General features: G+C 42.0%; 1 protein-coding gene and 1 long non-coding RNA gene across 3 annotated transcripts in view; both read left to right on the top strand.

Moving 5' to 3' along the window:
* Anxa13 (annexin A13) overlaps positions 1-17,623 on the top strand; it is a 79,102-nt gene that overhangs the window by 9,889 nt on the left and 51,590 nt on the right. The window contains exon 1 of one of the 2 annotated variants that reach the window (XM_031358545.1): positions 12,000-12,078. The exons of the other annotated variant lie outside the window; for it this stretch is intronic. Within the exon in view, the coding sequence (XP_031214405.1) occupies positions 12,064-12,078 (15 nt within the window). The 5' untranslated portion in view covers positions 12,000-12,063. Of the gene's footprint in view, positions 1-11,999; positions 12,079-17,623 lie in introns of those variants that run through there. 2 annotated transcript variants of the gene reach the window in all.
* LOC116081842 lies at positions 7,068-7,909 on the top strand. The gene is made up of 3 exons (XR_004115032.1): positions 7,068-7,164; positions 7,434-7,625; positions 7,795-7,909. It is a non-coding gene; the product is annotated as an uncharacterized LOC116081842 (long non-coding RNA).

Below are 17,623 nucleotides of genomic sequence, written 5' to 3'. Positions count from 1 at the left end.
GTTTCTACACTATACTATGGTTTTCAGAACAGCTTACATATTTTAAAAGTATTTATATACCCAAAAGAGATGTAGACAAATTGGGAAATGGCTTGTAAGAGAACAACAAAGAGTGAGACTGAATGCTTTGCTTGACGTTTGTAACTCTTGTATCAAGTTACCACAGTAAGAGCCAAGATTTTAAGCTCTACTAAATACAAAACAAACAAACAAACAAATACAAACACTTTATATATTTATGTTCATTTAAGAAAATATTAGTAGTGATTTATTATTTTGAAATATACAGTTAATATGTTTCGTTATTTAAAATTTATATTGAGAGAAATGTATGTATTTTCAGTATTGCCATAGACAAGCATCTACATAAGACTGTTAAATTGATTGTTGTTTTATACCAAACAACTTTTATAATACTCATTTTTATTGTTATAATATTTTATAAATTTTAAGGAATATGACAAAAAAGATATTGTAGGTATTGAAGGGGGTCTCTGGGAGAAGTTGGGGTACAAAAGGGAAACAAGAATGTGATTTAATTCTATTTACTTAAAATATGTTTTTAAATGTTAACAAATTCAGATAAACTGAAATCATATAACTTTTCTCACCATAATGCAATAAAACTTAAAAAAAATTAAAAAAAAAAAAAAGAAAAGAGAAAGTCTCGCAGTGACATGGTGCACAGCCATGATGCTGAGCTCCATGTGCTAAAGTAGATGTAGCGTGACACATATGTGCAACTCATAAGACGAGAGCTGCATCAGGGCCAGCTTTCTGCTTTTCACTATGTAATAACAATACACACCATAGGAGGAGGGTTCCTGGGAACTCCATGCTCCCTGTAATTTCCTGCAGGAGGTTGAGGAGGGATTCCTAGAAACTCTGACTTACTCTGTAATTTACTGTGGCCACATTTCCCCATATTTCTTTCGAAATAAAGTGTTAATTTAAAAAAAAAAGAAAGAACTTGGAGCAGGGTCACAGGGTCTACTTGCAGACTCCAGGTCTTGCCCCCCAACCCCAGCACTTAGTCTTACAACACAAGCAGCCTTAGGCCAACCCACTCCACCACCCACCAAGCCACTATTAATTCTCCTCAAGCCTCTTTTCCTAAATCAAGTCAAACCAATTGATTTTAAAAATTAAATCAATTAAAAATGCATTTATATTGATTTTAAAAATAAAATTACCTGAGAAAGGTTGGCCTCTGTTCGAGGGGTACATGTATTTCTAGAGAACAGTAAGGTTAGTTTTTAAAAATGAAGTATGTTCCGGGTGTTTTGCTCTCTTCCTGGGACTTGCGAGTACTCAATCCCAAGAGCAGCTTCTCCTCCTTTCGTTGTTCTCTCATCTTGCTTTCTGGGTTCCCTACTCTTCTGCCCTTGCCCATCCTTTGTCCCCTTCCCATCTTCTCTTCTCCCACTCTCCAGAGCAGAACCAACCTGGCTTTATATGCTTATCTCTAAAGCAGGTATCACTCCCAATCAATGGTCAGCTTGACGGCTCTCCCTGAGGGTCTAATAAAATCCTCAGACTTAACACAAAATCAAAACCATTCTCTCCCTGCTCCTTCCCTTGGCAGTCTCCTTCACCCCAGTGAATATCATCGCCTTCCAGCGATGCCTGAGGCAAGATCTGCGGGGTCACCCGTGATTTTCTGTGGTTTCTCTTTGACCATTTTGCTAACATCACATGGAAGCATTTTTATCTAAACAAATTCCACAACCTCATTTTAGCATTGCCTCCCCACCACCCCCGATACCTACCACGAACCAGCTCCTCAATCACTTCAGTGGCATCTGCCACTGCACTAATCTCAAGGTAAGGTCCACACACCGGGAACTCTTTCTTCTCCTTGGCTACTGTTTCTCCAGCTACGCCTAAAGTTAGCAACCCTTTTGAATTTTAGAAGCCAACGATTGTTTGTTCACTTAAGTTATTGAGGTTTATGTTTCTAGCCATGCGCAACCAAAAGAATCATGCTGAGTATGCTATCTGCGATAGGCCAGGCTGACCTTGAACTCAAAATCCTCCTTCCTCAGCTTTGTGTAGCTGCAATGGCAGGTATTTGCCACCAGACCTAACTCTGATATGCCTTCCAAAACACAAGTTGTTCCTTGTGTTTTAGGCCTGGCAGTAAATGGAGAGATAAAGTCTAGCTCTTAGGTTCTCATAACCTGAGAAATGACTCTGATATAAGTACAGCCCTGAAGGAGCCTTGCTCTCTCATTCTTTCTTTCTGATGCCAAATGAAAATCTGAGCATTTCCTGATACGGATGCATTATCTTCCCTTTGGGGGCATGAGAGTGTCAGGAGCCCTCACGTTCTTATCAGTTGGCCACATGCCCTCTAGTTTGCCAGCATCCAGCACATAGACTAAGTTCTTGCTCATCCCCCCTAGAGTGGAAGGAAGCACTTCATTTTGTGAGACTTGCAGTAGAATGCTTGGAAGATGCATGTGCGGTTTTCCGAGTCTTTATTGTTGGAAAGGGCAGACCTAGAGACGTGATGGCTTTCAACAGCTAAAATCCCTTCCTGCCACTGTCAGCGTCTGTGTCATTGTCACGTAAGAGTTTTTATGAAGTAGCCTCTGATGGGGTCCAGAGTCACCCCACAAACCACACAAACACCGATCTCAATCAGACAGGGATGGTTTATTGAACACACACCATAAGACTGATCAATTAGGGCCATAGCTCAGAATTCGGGGGCTAATGCTATGACTCTGAACATATCTCAGGGCTGGCTCATAAAGGAAAAATCCACAGTGAACTCGTGCTGGTGCAGGAAGTGCTGCCCGGTGGTCCACTCAGACTCAAGCTATTTTGGCCAGCTAGACAGAACAGTTCTGACCTTTATTCCCTTTACTCTGATCGGTCCTAAGTAGAAGCTTACCATTGTCAATTTTTTAAAGATTAAACAACCTTAGAACACACAGGACATAACAGGGTATGTGGTTAGCATGACCCTGCTCTGAGTCAGGTTATTTTTCTGCGTCACTGACTGGCAAGCATGTTACAGTAACAATATGAAATAGCTGGCAGGCATGGAACAAAATGGTTACAGCTATGCTTGGGTGTGGCGGCAGGCATACAGACACACAGGCACAGAATGTGTCACACAATAGCCTGTCTCTGCTCTGGGGACTTTATTAACCAATATGACGAGGGAGTCGTAAACAAACATGACATTTTTAATTAGTTTAGAAACAATATTTTTGCTTTTGTTTATGTGGAGGAAGATGTAAGTCTCCAAATCAGTACTGTATAAAGGAAATATTATTTATTCTCTCTGCACGAAGAAAGACTGAGCAAGCGTTCAGCTTTGGAAATTAGAGTTGATGAATATTTTGATCTGTTAACTACTAGGTTGGGGCCGTATAAAGGAGCCTGAGACATGGTCTTACTGTGGTAAGCTGAGTACTTTGAGAGACAGCTGTTGTGCTAGGTGCTAAGGGTATGACAGGAAACAACAAACCTTTCAGTCCTCGTGAGGTAGAGGAGATAAGGACAAGGATGAAGGAGAATTGTGGATTCCTTACTTTTACCATTGCTGTGACTAAAATCCTCCACACAGCACCTTCAGAGGTTGAAGGGTTGGTTTGGTCCAGTTTTAAAAGGTTCATCCCCCGACCACAGGGAGGCCATGGAGAAACAGAGTGCTTCCTTAATGGCTGTCTTAGAGTTTTATTGCTGTGAACAGACACCCTGATCAATTCAACTCTTATAAGGATGACGTTTCATTGGGGCTGGTTTACAGGTTCAGAGGTTCGGTCCATTCTCATGATGGCAGGAACATGGCAGCCTCCAGGCAGGCATGGTGCAGGAGGAGCTGAGAGTTCTACATCTTCATCTGAAGGTCAGTGGGAGAAGACTGGCTTCCAGTCGTAGTCAGAAGGAGGGTCTCATTGCCCACCCCCTCAGTGACACTCTTCCTCCAACAAGGCCACACCTACTCCAACAAGGCCACATCTCCTAATAGTACCACTCTCTGGGCCAAGTATATTCAAACCACCACAGTGGCTGACATGAAGTAGAGAAGAGAGACTATAGGAAGGAGCAGGGCAGGGCACAGCCCCTTGGCCATGTGTCCAGTGACCCATCACCTACCTTTATTTCCTCTCAAGGATACCATCATTTCATGGCTTCCTCAGGGGACTGACCTACTGATAAGGTCAAAGCCTCATAATCTAATCAGATGTGGAAATTCCCTCACAGACATACCTGAATCGAGCTTCACTAATCCCCTCTAATCCCCTATGTGTTTAGGCCCTCATGTTTTCTCTTGTATGTATAAAAGGGGTAGAGGTGTGGTGGTGTAGGGATGAATCATGATCTAAAAGGGAGCCAGAGCTGGGCGGTGGTGGCGCACGCCTTTAATCCCAGCACTTGGGAGGCGGAGGCAGGCAGATTTCTGAGTTCGAGGCCAGCCTGGTCTACAGAGTGAGTTCCAGGACAGCCAGGGCTACACAGAGAAACCCTGTCTCAAAAAACCAAAATAATAATAATAATAATAATAATAATAATAATAATAATAATAATAATAATGAAATAAAATAAAAAATAAATAAATAAAAGGAAGCCAGTATGGATGCAAAACAGGGAAGAAGGAGAGTTAATAAAGAGTAATAGGAGTGAATAGAATCAAAATATTATATGTATCTATAATAATTAACTCCTTCATTTTAAATAATTAATAGATACTAAAATCCACCTTGTGGCTCATGGGTAAAGCACTTGCTTAGTATGTGAATGGCCCTGGGTTCAATCCCTGGTACCATTTTTAAAAATCAATTAATGGCCAGAGAGATAGCTCTGTGGTTAAGAACACTGACTGCTCTTCCAGAGGTCCCGAGTTCAATTTCCAGCAACCACATGGTGGTTCTCAACTACCTGTAATGGGATCTGATGCCCTCTTCTGGTGTGTCTGAAAATAGCTACAGTGTATTTATATACATAAAATTAAAAAATAAATAAATCTTTAAAAAATTATTTAAAAAAATAATTAAAACACAATATACTGATCTGATGATAGGTATGTCCAAGGAAAAGAAGAGAAATCAACAGAGGCATATGAGCTTCAAAGGGGCTACGACAGGAGGTTGCAGATTTTAAAGATGGTCAGTAAAGACTGTTCTGATGTAGTATCTTATGAGAGGCCTAGAGGAATGGAGGCACAAGCCACAGAGACAACTGCAGGAAGAGTTTACCAAGCAGAAGGAACCGTATATGTGAAGGTGCTCGGGCCTGGGTGTGGATGCTGCATTTTAGAAGCAGCAAAGAGAGAACTATGTCCAGAACATACAGCATAAGGGGAAGCGTGTGGGAGAGAGTGCAGAAGAGGGAATGGGAGAAAGGGGGACTGAGCATTCTAGGGCCTGATATGCAGCTGACTATAAGCACTGAGTTTCCCTGAGAGCAAGGGGAAGACACTGGAGGGCAATAGCCAGGGGTGTAAAATAACCTAGAATGTTCACAGGCTCTCGTCACTCTACAGTGAATAGAGAAACACGGAGACACGTTACTACAGTGGTCCTGGAGGACTGCTCTGGCGTTTAGGCCATAGAAGTAGAAAGGCAGGCAGATCCCTACCCTACCAGTCGCCATGACAACCTAGACACTCCCCCACACTGCCATCAGCACCCTTTCCCCAGCATGCAGTATCTCCATTTTTATGGACCCTCAAAATCCAAAAGGCATAAATAAGTATGTCCTCTCTGTGGTGCAGCACCGGTTACAATTTATAATAATTAAATATTTATGATGATGGGCTGGTGGCTTTTACTCCTGCCGATCATATTCCCTAATTCTTTTTCCCAGGATAGCTCCCTTTCCCCTGGAGCCCAGACATCACAGAAATGTTTCCAATTCCCGAGACTGCAGCTGCTGGGTGTACCCCAGCCATGTCCCTCCTTCTGGGAAGGGAGGAGACACCTAGGAGAATTTAATTTCAGCCAGAGAGAAGCCTGACTATGGACCTTGGTGGTGATGATCTGGAAAATTAAAAAGCCGAGTCGCCTCAGCCCCTTAGTTTTCTATCGTTTACCTCCCCGGGGCCATAAATTCATAACTTGGCATTTATGTGCACAGTAACTCAGCACCCTTGAACACGAGTTATCTCCACAGTGAGATGCATATCTAATCGTTCCATTCATTCCTCTGACCTTTGAGTTTCAAAGTCAAAATCGAAAGAGGGAGGGGGCAGAGGGAGCAGGAACCAACACGGATTCACTGGAAGTTTCTAGGAGGGGTAAGTGAAGCCTAGGGTGTGACTACAAAGCTGGGGCAAGAGGTTGGGCAGAGGCGACTGGGCCCTGAGAAGTCTGGCGCTGTCAAAGGAGACAGTGGACAATAAGGCAGAAATTAGGCACAATTACAACAAAATAACAAAGAGACAACGTGTGGGTCATTTTTTTTTTTATTTTGTGTCTTCTTCCCACTATCACCTTGGAGACAGGGACTTTTATATTACTCGCATGTATCCCTAGAACAATACGCTCTGCCTGGAGCCCGGTTAAGTCTCCAACCTCTGATTTCTTCCAATCTGGAGAGCTCTTGCCTATTTTGAACCTTAGCACGGCTACTACCATCCAATCAGAAATACTGTATTTTCAAACGAGAATACCCGGTCCTTTAATTTGTACTTGAAATGTTAGCTACCTGGCCAATCCCAGAGCTTGGGAGGTAGAAGCCGGAGGATTGCAGCTCGAGGTGTCAACTGAAAAGTGCACTCTCCCCTCAGAGGCAGTAGGAGCGCTAGCAGATCCTGGAGCCAAGTGAACACCACTAGGGCCCGGGAACACCAGTTTAGAGGTGTCCCAAATACTGTGTTCTAATGCGGTAAGCGTTCCATGCAGTTTCTACAGCTAAAGGACATAAGGAAATCATCAATCGAAACATCGTGATGAGAACACCAAGGTTTAGCAAAGCAGAGGTGTCTCTGCTTCAGGCCTCGGATGTCATTTGATGATGTAGTTCCCAGCCTTTGGGTCTGTGGATGAGTCACAAAGGCATTAGGTAGGCCGCTGAGATGAGCAATGAATGCCTCATAAGGAGCCTGAAGACGGACAACATGATTTGGCTCCAGATCTGCCACGTTCCAAATCTCCACAATCGTGAAATTCTAACCAGTTACTCAGCCTTGTGGAATCTTTAGCACAGGTGGGGATTTTTTTTTTTTAATTATTATTACTCTGGGAACTTCAATTCACAAAATCACCATGGGCTACATGAAAAAAAGTCTGTCTCAAAATAAAAGTCGATCCCTTAGAAACCCTGTCCCCAAGTAATAAAGGAAATATTACTTGTGCGCGAGCACACACACACACACAAACACAACATACCCCTTATGACACCCTTTCTTTATCTAGACCCTACTTTCGGATACTGGCAGATATCAGGGTTTCCTGAGCACCTGCCAAACTTTCCAGGTTCCGGTGATTCAGAGCAAGGAATTGTCAGAGACACACGGATCATAGCAAGCAAAGCGAGAGAATGTATTAAGGACACTCGACGAGAGGGAAGCCGGCCAGGCAGAGAGGACTCTGGAAACCCAGCAGGACGATGCACAAAGGAACCTAGATTTTCTGTTACAGTTTGCATGCTTCCTGGCTCATGTGCAGGTGAACTATTCTCAGGCCTGCTCCATTAGATGTTGGTCGTGGTGGGACAGGGGTTTCCAGCCTTCCTCTTTGACAACATAAGACCTTTGAACCTCCTTTCCAGCCTACCTCCTGCCTCATGGGTGGCCCACATGACCACTTACTATTTACTTGTTTATTCTTTTTACAGAAGTATAGCCATACATTGGAGGAAGAAAAATAAGCCCGTATCCATCTTGGGTTATCACCCCAGACACTAACATGTCTGTGACCACAGTTTATAAAAGTTAAATACAAACAACAAAAAGGGAACCCATTTAGAATCAAGATTCAATAAAATTATGTGGAACTTTAGTTTTAAGTTATAAGAGTAGCATAAAATAGAGATAGCATCTTATACCAACAGAGAGAAAAAATGAGTTATTTATTAGCTATCTAGCCTCAAATGCTTAACCAAGTACTAACCAATCCCTTTCTTTAATCGTTATCAAAATCAGTTCCTAACAAATCAAAGATTAAACCTTTAAAATGTAGAAACCATTGCTCCTCAGCCAAGCCTGACTCTGCAGGGGAGCCTACCCTGAAAGCCAGCCCTACCTGCATACCTGTATGGATCCACCTGCCAATTACCCATGACCCTTCACTATGACCAATACGGGGGATGCTGACTCACTCTGTCTGTCCCCAGTGACACAAGGAGACCCCAGGCACTCAAGTGTCCCTGGATTATTATCCTGTCCCTAGAGGCCTGGACAGGCAGACACTTGCAGCTATCACCCATGGGTGGCAGAGCTGGACAAGGATCTGTGGGCGTCTGTCAAAGAGAAACCAGATTTCCCACTCCATATCTGGTTACTTCCTTCCTGCTCACCCCTACTTCTTCTGCCAACGTGTCCGGTCACATGTGAGGTGTCTAGTATGAGGATATTGGAAACTGACAAAGGGATGCCATGTCCCTTTGGAATAGCATGCCAAAGAAGGGGGAGTCGAGCTTTTTATTTGGGAGAGGAGGAAAGGGTGCCTGCTTATTAATGCAAATACCAAAGCCTTGCTCTCTTCTCTGTAACATGAAGTATATTGTAATAACAGGAAGTAACATTGTAATGTCATGGTTTGGATATACATTGTTTATAATTTTTAAAAATCAGCAGGGGTGGGGGGGTAGGAGGCGGTCCTTCAGAACCCTGGCTACCTCATGGTGTTTCCTGACTGGCTAATGTTGGGACAGAGTAGAGAGCAAGAGTTGGGGGTAAGGCTCCACACATTCCTACCACCCATTCATGGCTTCAGAATGGGGGTCTTAGCACTTGATATAAATGTTTGTTTGTTTGTTTGTTTGTTTTTGTTGTTGTTTTGTTTTGTTTTTTAGGCAAGGTGTCATGTAGCCAGGGTGTCCTCAAAATCCTAATGTAACCAAGTTCTGACCTTGAACTCCTATCCTCCCTCTTCCATCTCCCAAATTCTGGGATTAAAAGCATATACCATCATGCCCAAGACAGTACCCTGAATTGTGGATGTGTTGGGAGGGGATCTAGATAAGGTAACAATGTCCTTTCCCACAGCTCATGTGAGAGCAGTGCTCACTGATGCTTGTTCAAGAATTCCTTTCATACACAGCTGTTAGCATCCGATGTGTGCCATGCTCCAGCCTGGATCCTGGGTGTAGCGGTGACCAGACCACCTTGTTAGAGCTAGGGAAAAGATACTAAGTGCAAATAAACACCAATGGCTGAGTCTGGAGAGATGGCCCAGTGGTTAGGAGCACTTATTGCTCTTCCAGAGAACCCAAGTTTAGTTCTCAGCACCTACATCAGGTAACTTACAACTATTCGTAACTCTAGTTCTCCAAGGTCAGATGCCTTCTTATGACCTCCACAGGCCCTGGGCATGCACATGGTACACACACGTGCAGATAAAAGTTGATACACATAAAAATTAAATATATATCTTTAAAGATGGCTTTAAAGGTAAAAAACAAAACACCCATTGGATTTTTTTAAATTAAGCAATTTAAAGAATTTTAAGCTGGGTCTGATGGTACAGACCTGTAATTACTGTTGCCCTGGGGGGCTGAGGTAGCCTGGGCCACAGGGTGAGTTCAAGGCCAGTTTAGGGAACATAGTGAGACTGTCTCAAAATAAAAATGAAAAAGAGAAAGTGATCCAGCTCATCTGTAGGAGGCTGAGCCAGCACTCCAGACCCTCAGTACAATTCCAGTTACTGAAACACATGGGGAAAAATAAACTTGGAAAACCACAAGATTTAAGCATCTTAATGCAGAAAAAAATAATTTGTGAGAGAAGGTAAACACTGACATATTTAAAGACATTAAAAATTCACAATTTCCTCTCATATATATTTACATGGTCAAAACAAACAGTAAAGCAAAGGCAAAACACAAAACCGAAACAAAAAACAAAAAACCTGGTGAAAACCAGCTGTTCCACTTGGCGATGGCCTCCGTTTTACTAAAGTGTTTTATGAATAGGAACGCAAGGACTAGTAACTCAGACAGAAAACAGGAACATGCGCAAGGAAACAGCAGAAATGGTCACAAAGGCTTCAAAGGAACTGAATCTATTATTTCAAAGATATTAAATGAAAAAAATATTAAATCATTATTCTTCCTCTGAAATTGGCAGGAATAAAAAGTTGGACCATGTGGATGCCGGCAGCCAGGAGAAAGGGGCAGTAGGTGCCCACCATCAGGTGTCAGCTCTGTCCTTCAAACACAGAGCCCATAGGTCAGCTGACCCTCAACGGCAGTCTAGCATTCTAATACCTATGTAGAAGATAACTTGACAAAAAGCTTCTAGAATTTTAAGTCTGTGTATTCTTTGATAAGCAATTTCATTTCAAGATTCAACAGATAAAATCAAAAGACTTAAGACGTTTGTGCAGAAGACCCAAAACAACCTAAAAGGACTGTAGTGTTGGACTTCATAAACGAGGCTGAGTTCATGCTTGTAATAGATTAGCAGCTCTTTGGTGCAGGAAACACACAAGCATGGAGCAAAACACATCATGAAATCCTTTGGTTGTAGATAAACATACCAGAATGGAAGACAGACAGACAGACAGGGGCAAGTAGGGAAATGGACATGGGCAATATGTATAGACCATTTTTTGAAGGATTCACAGAAGCATGCCTCTAGAAGAAGAAACTGAGAACTCTCAGTTACTTTTAATCGTTATCTTTTTGTTGAAGAAAAAGATTGAGTAGACTGGTAGCTATTATTTTTTTTTTAATTTAAAAACTATTCAGATTATAAGAATGATGACCCTTGGGGGCTGGAGAGATGGCTCAGTGGTTAAGAGCACTGACTGTTCCTCCAGAGGTCCTGAGTTCAATTCCCAGCAACCACATGGTGGCTCATATCCATCTGTAATGGAATGTGATGCCCTCTTTTGGTGTGTCTGAAGAGAGCGACAGTGTATTCACATACATAAACTAAATAAATAAACCTTTAAAAAAATGATGATCCAGTACAACTCTGTGTATCATAAAAATTATCTATAATAAAATAACAATAGTGATATAAGTAAAATGGAGTTTCAGTCTACTTAGTTAATGCTATGATGATGATGATGATGATGATGATGATGATGATGATGATGATGACTAGAACTCACTGTGTAGACCAAACTGGGCTTGAAGTTTCAGAGATTGCCTGCCTCCCAAGTGCTAACATTAAAGGTGTGTACTTTCAGCAATGCTTATTAAACACACACACACACACACAATACAAGAATAACTTGGGGCTATTAAGATGGATCTGCAGGTAAAAAGTACTTGTTGCCAAGCCTGACCACTGGAGGTTGATCCCCCCAGACACACACACCAGAAGGAGAGAAGTGACTTGTCCTCTGACCGGCATTTGCTCTCCATGACACACACATGTACGCGTGTGCATACACACACACACACACACACACACACACACACACATACACGCACACCCAAGTAAGAATTTTAATTAAGAAAATGATTATAATACCAAGAGTGGTAGTAAATGATTATAATACCAACACTCTAGAGCTGAAACAGGAGGATTTCTTGCAGTTCAAGTCTAGTTCAGGCTATATAATGAGAACCTCTCTCTAACAAGAGGGGGGAAAGGCAAAATAATCTTTTAAAGATCTTTCAAATATTAGAAGTGGCACAAGCTTAACCCTTTAGTTGTGATTAAGTAATTCAACTTTAAAGAATCTAAGTTCCTGTTCTCTGGGTGTATGTTCTCTCAGATGGCCTGCCCATTCAGCGTGCATAGCTAAAAGCACATTCACCGCTATCGCCACTCCCTACCCATCCCTAACAGTGTATTCAAATCCAATGCCAAAAGTTACTTATTAAACACAGGAGATACTGTGCCCTGCAAAAATCCATTATAAACTTTGTCTGTGGGAGAACCAGTCTCTTCTTGAAGAAACCCAGGACAGCCATCTCAGAGAAGAGGAGATGGGGAATCGTCATGTAAGTATTCACTGCCTTTGGGACTCAGTTCTCTGTTTGGTTATCCTGTGAAAGAACTCAGCTGTGAGCTCACGATTGAGATCTTCATGCTTTCTCGCTTTAATATTCCCCCTCGTTGCTAGCATTAGCAAGAGTATCCTGTGCTTTTTAAAAAGGTGTTTAACATAGCTCAGTAAAGATTGCCTTGCAGCGAGCAAATGGCCAGCATATATTTGTAGAATGTATACGTAAAGCTTTTAAATGTGGTGAAATTGTATAAACCCTGAGAGCCTATTCCTATTCAGAGTTGGTGTGACAGATGGGGTCCTGTCGAAATTATCAGTGCAGCAAGATAAAGACACTCCGGGGAGGCCATCTAACTTAGACTATAAGGTGAAAATCTTCAAGTGTTATCCCCAAACACCCAGATATTCGCAATTGTTCATGGAATAGACTAAATGTTTCCTTTTTTACTTCTGAAATGTCCAGGCTTACAAATAGAGTGTCAGAAGCGACAGAAAAATGAACCAAAACATTCACCATTTGGGTTCTTTGCTGCATGAGGCAGATAAAAGTTGAATTAGATTTTCCCCTTGTTTTGAAAACCATTTTAGTAATACTGCTTAACACGAAACATGCCATCTTAACAAATGTTAAGTGTACAACAACAGCTTTACTGGCTGCGAGTATAATATTGTGGAGCAGACCTACAGCTTATATTTCTTGCTTAAAGAAAATTTTGTCTATTGATTAGTAATTCCTCTTTTTCCCACTGTCCCAGCCCCTAGGAATCCATCCCACTCTGATTATCTAGTTTGGATTACTTTATATCCTATACATTAGTGAAATATGTCTTTGAATCAGATTTTTTTTGTGCTAAGATATGAATATCTGAAGTAAGTCCAGTAAAAATTTGGATGAGGTCATGTTGCAGCCATGGTAGTTTGTCATGGTGACATTTCAGATACACAATCGACTTAATATAGATAGTTATAGAACATGACACTAGGGGTAAAGGAGTAAAATTCCAATTTTTTTCTGCAAACTAGCCTTTTTATAAGGGTATGCCTTTACTTGTATAAAAGTATTGTTTTCAGGGGGTTGTTAAGTTTAACTCATATGCAAATAGACTTTTCCAGCTAGCCAAGATTATGAGTTATCTATTCGCTGCCTTTCCCAGGAACCAAAAACTAATTATATTACAATATAATTCTTTAGATGGACACAAGGGATTTCAGGAGACCACCTGTCCAACATTTGCATTTTGTCCCTTGAAAAACCACCCCTAACCAGGGCAGTTGCCTTTTGAGATGGAGCAGAATTTTTGTGGATTTCATTTTTGAATCCCCAGCTCTGTTCTTCTCAGAAGGCAATCAATAGTTACCCAAAAGGGACAACCAGCCTTGGTGGCACATTCCACCTACTCAACCATGGCCTGTAGGCACTTAATTTTCCTTTCAAATTATAGCATTTTTCCCAGATAGATTATCACCCAGCTCTTTTTCTTCAATCTGAAAATCTCCTCCTTCCCTCCCTCTCTCCCTCCCTCCCTCCCTTCCCCTCTCTCTCCCTCTCTAATCTTTATTTCCCTCCTCTGACTATGAAATTAAATTTGACTTACACACACACACACACACACACACACACACACACACACACACAAAGCTTGTTACAATATTTGCAGCTAATGGGAAAATGTCACCTTCTAGGACTTCACCGTTCCCAGCAGCGTCCCTTTAACACCCCCAGGACATATCACCCCAAGCTAAGTTACTGTGTAGCAAGGAAATGTAACAAGTGTGGGAGGAGTGATTCCATCCCAAGAGAGTGAATGCAAAACCTACTTAAAGAACAAAATATTATGCCAGAAATGGTTCAAATTAATTGCCCTACCAAGCTTCTTAAATATGTACAAACTAAAACCTGAGTGCCAAAACCAATTCACAAATTAAATACTAAGTGGGCAGTGCTGCTTTCTTGAGTTACGTGGTCCTGTGCAATTTCCAACAGCCATTTTTTTTGTCCTACTGTTTCTTTTGAGTTTCTGCAAGCCTAAAGCATGATGTGGTGACTCGTGACTTCCTGTGCTATTGTGCTTACTCCAATCAATCTACTAAGAAAGATTTAGTTTTCATACTTCTTGCAGTGTCATTGGGCCTTTCTTTTGGTTCTGATAATTGACTTCCACATCCCCCCCCCATCTCTCTCTTTGTTATTTCCCTCCTATGACTATGAAATGAAATTTGACTCATTAAAATTAAAAATTGTGGGCACAATGGCGGGCACTGAATTCACGCGCCAGCACTTACTCATCCTCGTGATCTGGAGGAGTGTGTACTAAGTTTTAGGTTATAATCATCATTTAATACCTAGGAACATTGTAATTTCCTAAGGGCACACACACAGAGACCACTATCCACATATAACTACTTGACTGATATTGCAATGGCAGGACATGAATTTTCCAAGTACTGACATCTGGAACCCTAGCCAATCCAGACACTGAAGACTTTATGCTTTTCTTTTTCTCCCCATTAGTGATTTTACTATTTTTATTTATTTGTTTATGTGCATGTGTGAGCATGCATGCTGTGGTGCATATATAGAGGTTTGGGGATAACTTTGTGTAGTTAATTCTTCCCTTCCACCTTCACATGCCTTCAAAGGATCGAACTCAGGTCTCCAGTCTTTTACTGCAAGTGCCTTTACCCACTGAGTCATTTCACCAGTCCTTAATTTCTTTTTCTTCCCCCCTCCTTCTTTCTCTCTTTCTTTCTTTGTACTAAAGACATAATTCATTGTGATGAACCTGCTTGAATATCAGTAGTCAAGGTACTGGGTTAGTATTATCACACCATAGTTAAAGAGTTTGCATAGCCTGAACTGGTCCCTAGGCTATCGAGCATTACACATAGAAAAATAAGATACTTAGAAAACTGAGCTTAGGTTTAGCTAGGTGGTTTATCAGTTCTGTGTTGCCAAGTGGGTTATTTTCAAGAGAACTGATATCTAGAGGAAAATAGAAAATTGAGCTCACTACTGAAAAAGTCACAACGTAATAAAGAGAGAGAAAGCAAGACCCCGGAGGGGCACTAAAACATGGAAATGCTCACAAACTCAAATGGATGAGTGGATTCTGGGAAATTATTTGTAATGTTGATAAAGAGAGTCTAGACAGACAAACAGCTTTGCTATCCATGGGGCCCCTGACCTAGGGAAACATCAGCATTGCTGGGATACTTATCAGAAGCTCAGAGAAGTGCTTGCTGCACAAAGTCCCAGCAGGGAGGTAAAAAGCCAGGTACAGCAGGGCAGCACATGCCTGTGACACCAGTACTGCAAAGGAAGACACGGGAGGATCCCTAGAGATTTCTGGCCAGCTGATTTAGATGAATCTGTGAGTTCCAGATTCAGTGAGAGACCCTGCCTCAAAAATAAGGTGCCAGGCCAGGTGTGATGGCACTCCTTTTCAATACCAACACTCAGGAGACAGAGGCAGGTGGATCTCTCTGCAAGTTCAAAGTCAGCCTAGTGTACATGGTGAATTCCAGGCTAGACAAGGCTACCTAGTGAGACTCAGTTGCAAAAAAGGGACAAATAAAGTAGAGAAGTAATTAAGGATAGCATTCAGTATCAACCTCTGACCTCCACAGGAGCACACACACGTGAATGTCCCCACACACAAAAGAAAAAAAAAAAAACACAGAATCTTAGTGCCAACCAGAGCTATACAGAACTTCAATCTATATCTTACACTTCTTCCATGTGTCTCATACATACGAAAGTCTGTCTCATACATACAGGTACTTGTCTTGGACACGTTCCCAAAACTGAATGAACAATGGATTTACCTGGAGAATTCTGAAATCCACTGGTGTCCAGGTCCTACCCTAGAAATTTGAAATCAGTTGCTGAGGATGCTGCCCTAGTTATCAGAATTTGTAAGTGTTCCCTCAAGTGACTCTCAAGTCCCACACGTACACCTAACTTTAGGGAGAACTCAGCACACTGCTGATGAAACTGGGTAGCACTGAGAGTGCCTATGAGAGAAAACCAACCTGTAAATGTTCTATCTGCCCAGCCATCTGCTTCCCTGTCTGTGAATGTGCCAAGTGAATGACTTGCTTGTGCTAATATTTAGTCAACATAAACATTATCTAATGTGGAGAACAGTTTGAGATCAAGTGAACACTGAACAAGCTCAGGGGAAGGTGGACCAGGGGTAAGTTAGGGGTACACAACAGGTAGGGAACAGGTCTATACTTCTGGGAAAAAAGGAAGCTTTAGAGGCAGGTGCAAATATTATGAAGAACTTCAGGAAAGAAGATATGGTTTTAACCAAGTGTGTTCATTCGGTTATGACCTGTTATGCAATTGTACTGCAGTCAATTCCCAGCAGAAACACCTTGAAACCATGCCTCCCTTAGCAGGAAAAGATTTATGGTGGAAAGCTAGTCCTTTGCATCATTACCCAGAATATAGAGAGTTATTAGAAGGGCCTGGGATAGCAAAATATTCCGTGTGCAAAGCATGCCTTCTTCATTTACACATAGATTTTTTTACCTACTCTCAAGTGAAATTATGTGCCCTGGGCTTTGGGGAATTACATGTCTCTGGCCGATAAAAGTGGCCACGTTTAAGAGGTGGTAAGAAGGCTGCCAGGAACAGATGGACAGATATTGATATACTCACACAAGGAAGGAATGAAACTCACAGAATGACATAAAGGACCTGAGAGCTGCAGGTACTGGGAGCCACTTAGTACACAGATGCACTCATACACACCCTGGCGGCACAGCCTAGCAGCACAGCCTGGTGGCACAGTCTAGTAGCACAGCCTGGCATTGTTCTCAGCTCAGAAGCAAGAACTGAGACTCTCAGTAATGATGGAGATGGATAGAGGTGAAGTAGGGCCTTAAAAGTGTTGACGATAGCCAACGCTATCATCTACCCAGTGCTTACTAGAGTGAGAGTTGCATAGGTGTGCACTGTGATCTGTGAGGTTTGAGCTCTTCATTGTACCTGGTACAGCACCAAGCTCTGTGTAGTCTTTAATGACAATCCTGAGAGAGACTGATTCCTGTCCCGAACAGAAAGAACATGAAGCAGAGGAAAGTGTGGTGGTTTTGGTTATCTGTGAAGGAACATCATAGGGAACTGGGAAGATGGCTCTGTGGGCAAAATGCTTGCCCACAAAGGATCTGAGTTCAGATCCCAAGAACCCATGTAAAAGCTGGGCATGGCGGTATACATCTGTAGCCCAGTGAGGCGTCTGGAGGGAGGAGATTCCAAGAGCTTGCTGGCCAACCTAGGCAAAAGAGTGTGCTCCAGGTTCAATGATAGACCTTGTGGAAAATGATAAAGGAGACATATAATACTGACCCCTAACCTCCATATGTACACACACACAAGTAAGTACACCCTCACAAGCATGTGTGTGTGTATACATACATACATACATACATACATACATACATATGCAACACACATAAGATAAAGTGTGGATTTGGACTTAGCCAATTTCCATAGTGTCTTGGGTTCATTTACGTATCTAGATGCTACTGTG

This window comes from Mastomys coucha, unplaced genomic scaffold (assembly GCF_008632895.1).
Source record: "Mastomys coucha isolate ucsf_1 unplaced genomic scaffold, UCSF_Mcou_1 pScaffold7, whole genome shotgun sequence".
In the NCBI taxonomy this organism is placed as follows: Eukaryota; Metazoa; Chordata; class Mammalia; order Rodentia; family Muridae; genus Mastomys; species Mastomys coucha.
Note: the sequence above shows the minus strand (reverse complement) of the source record. Positions and strands in the feature narration are given on the sequence as shown.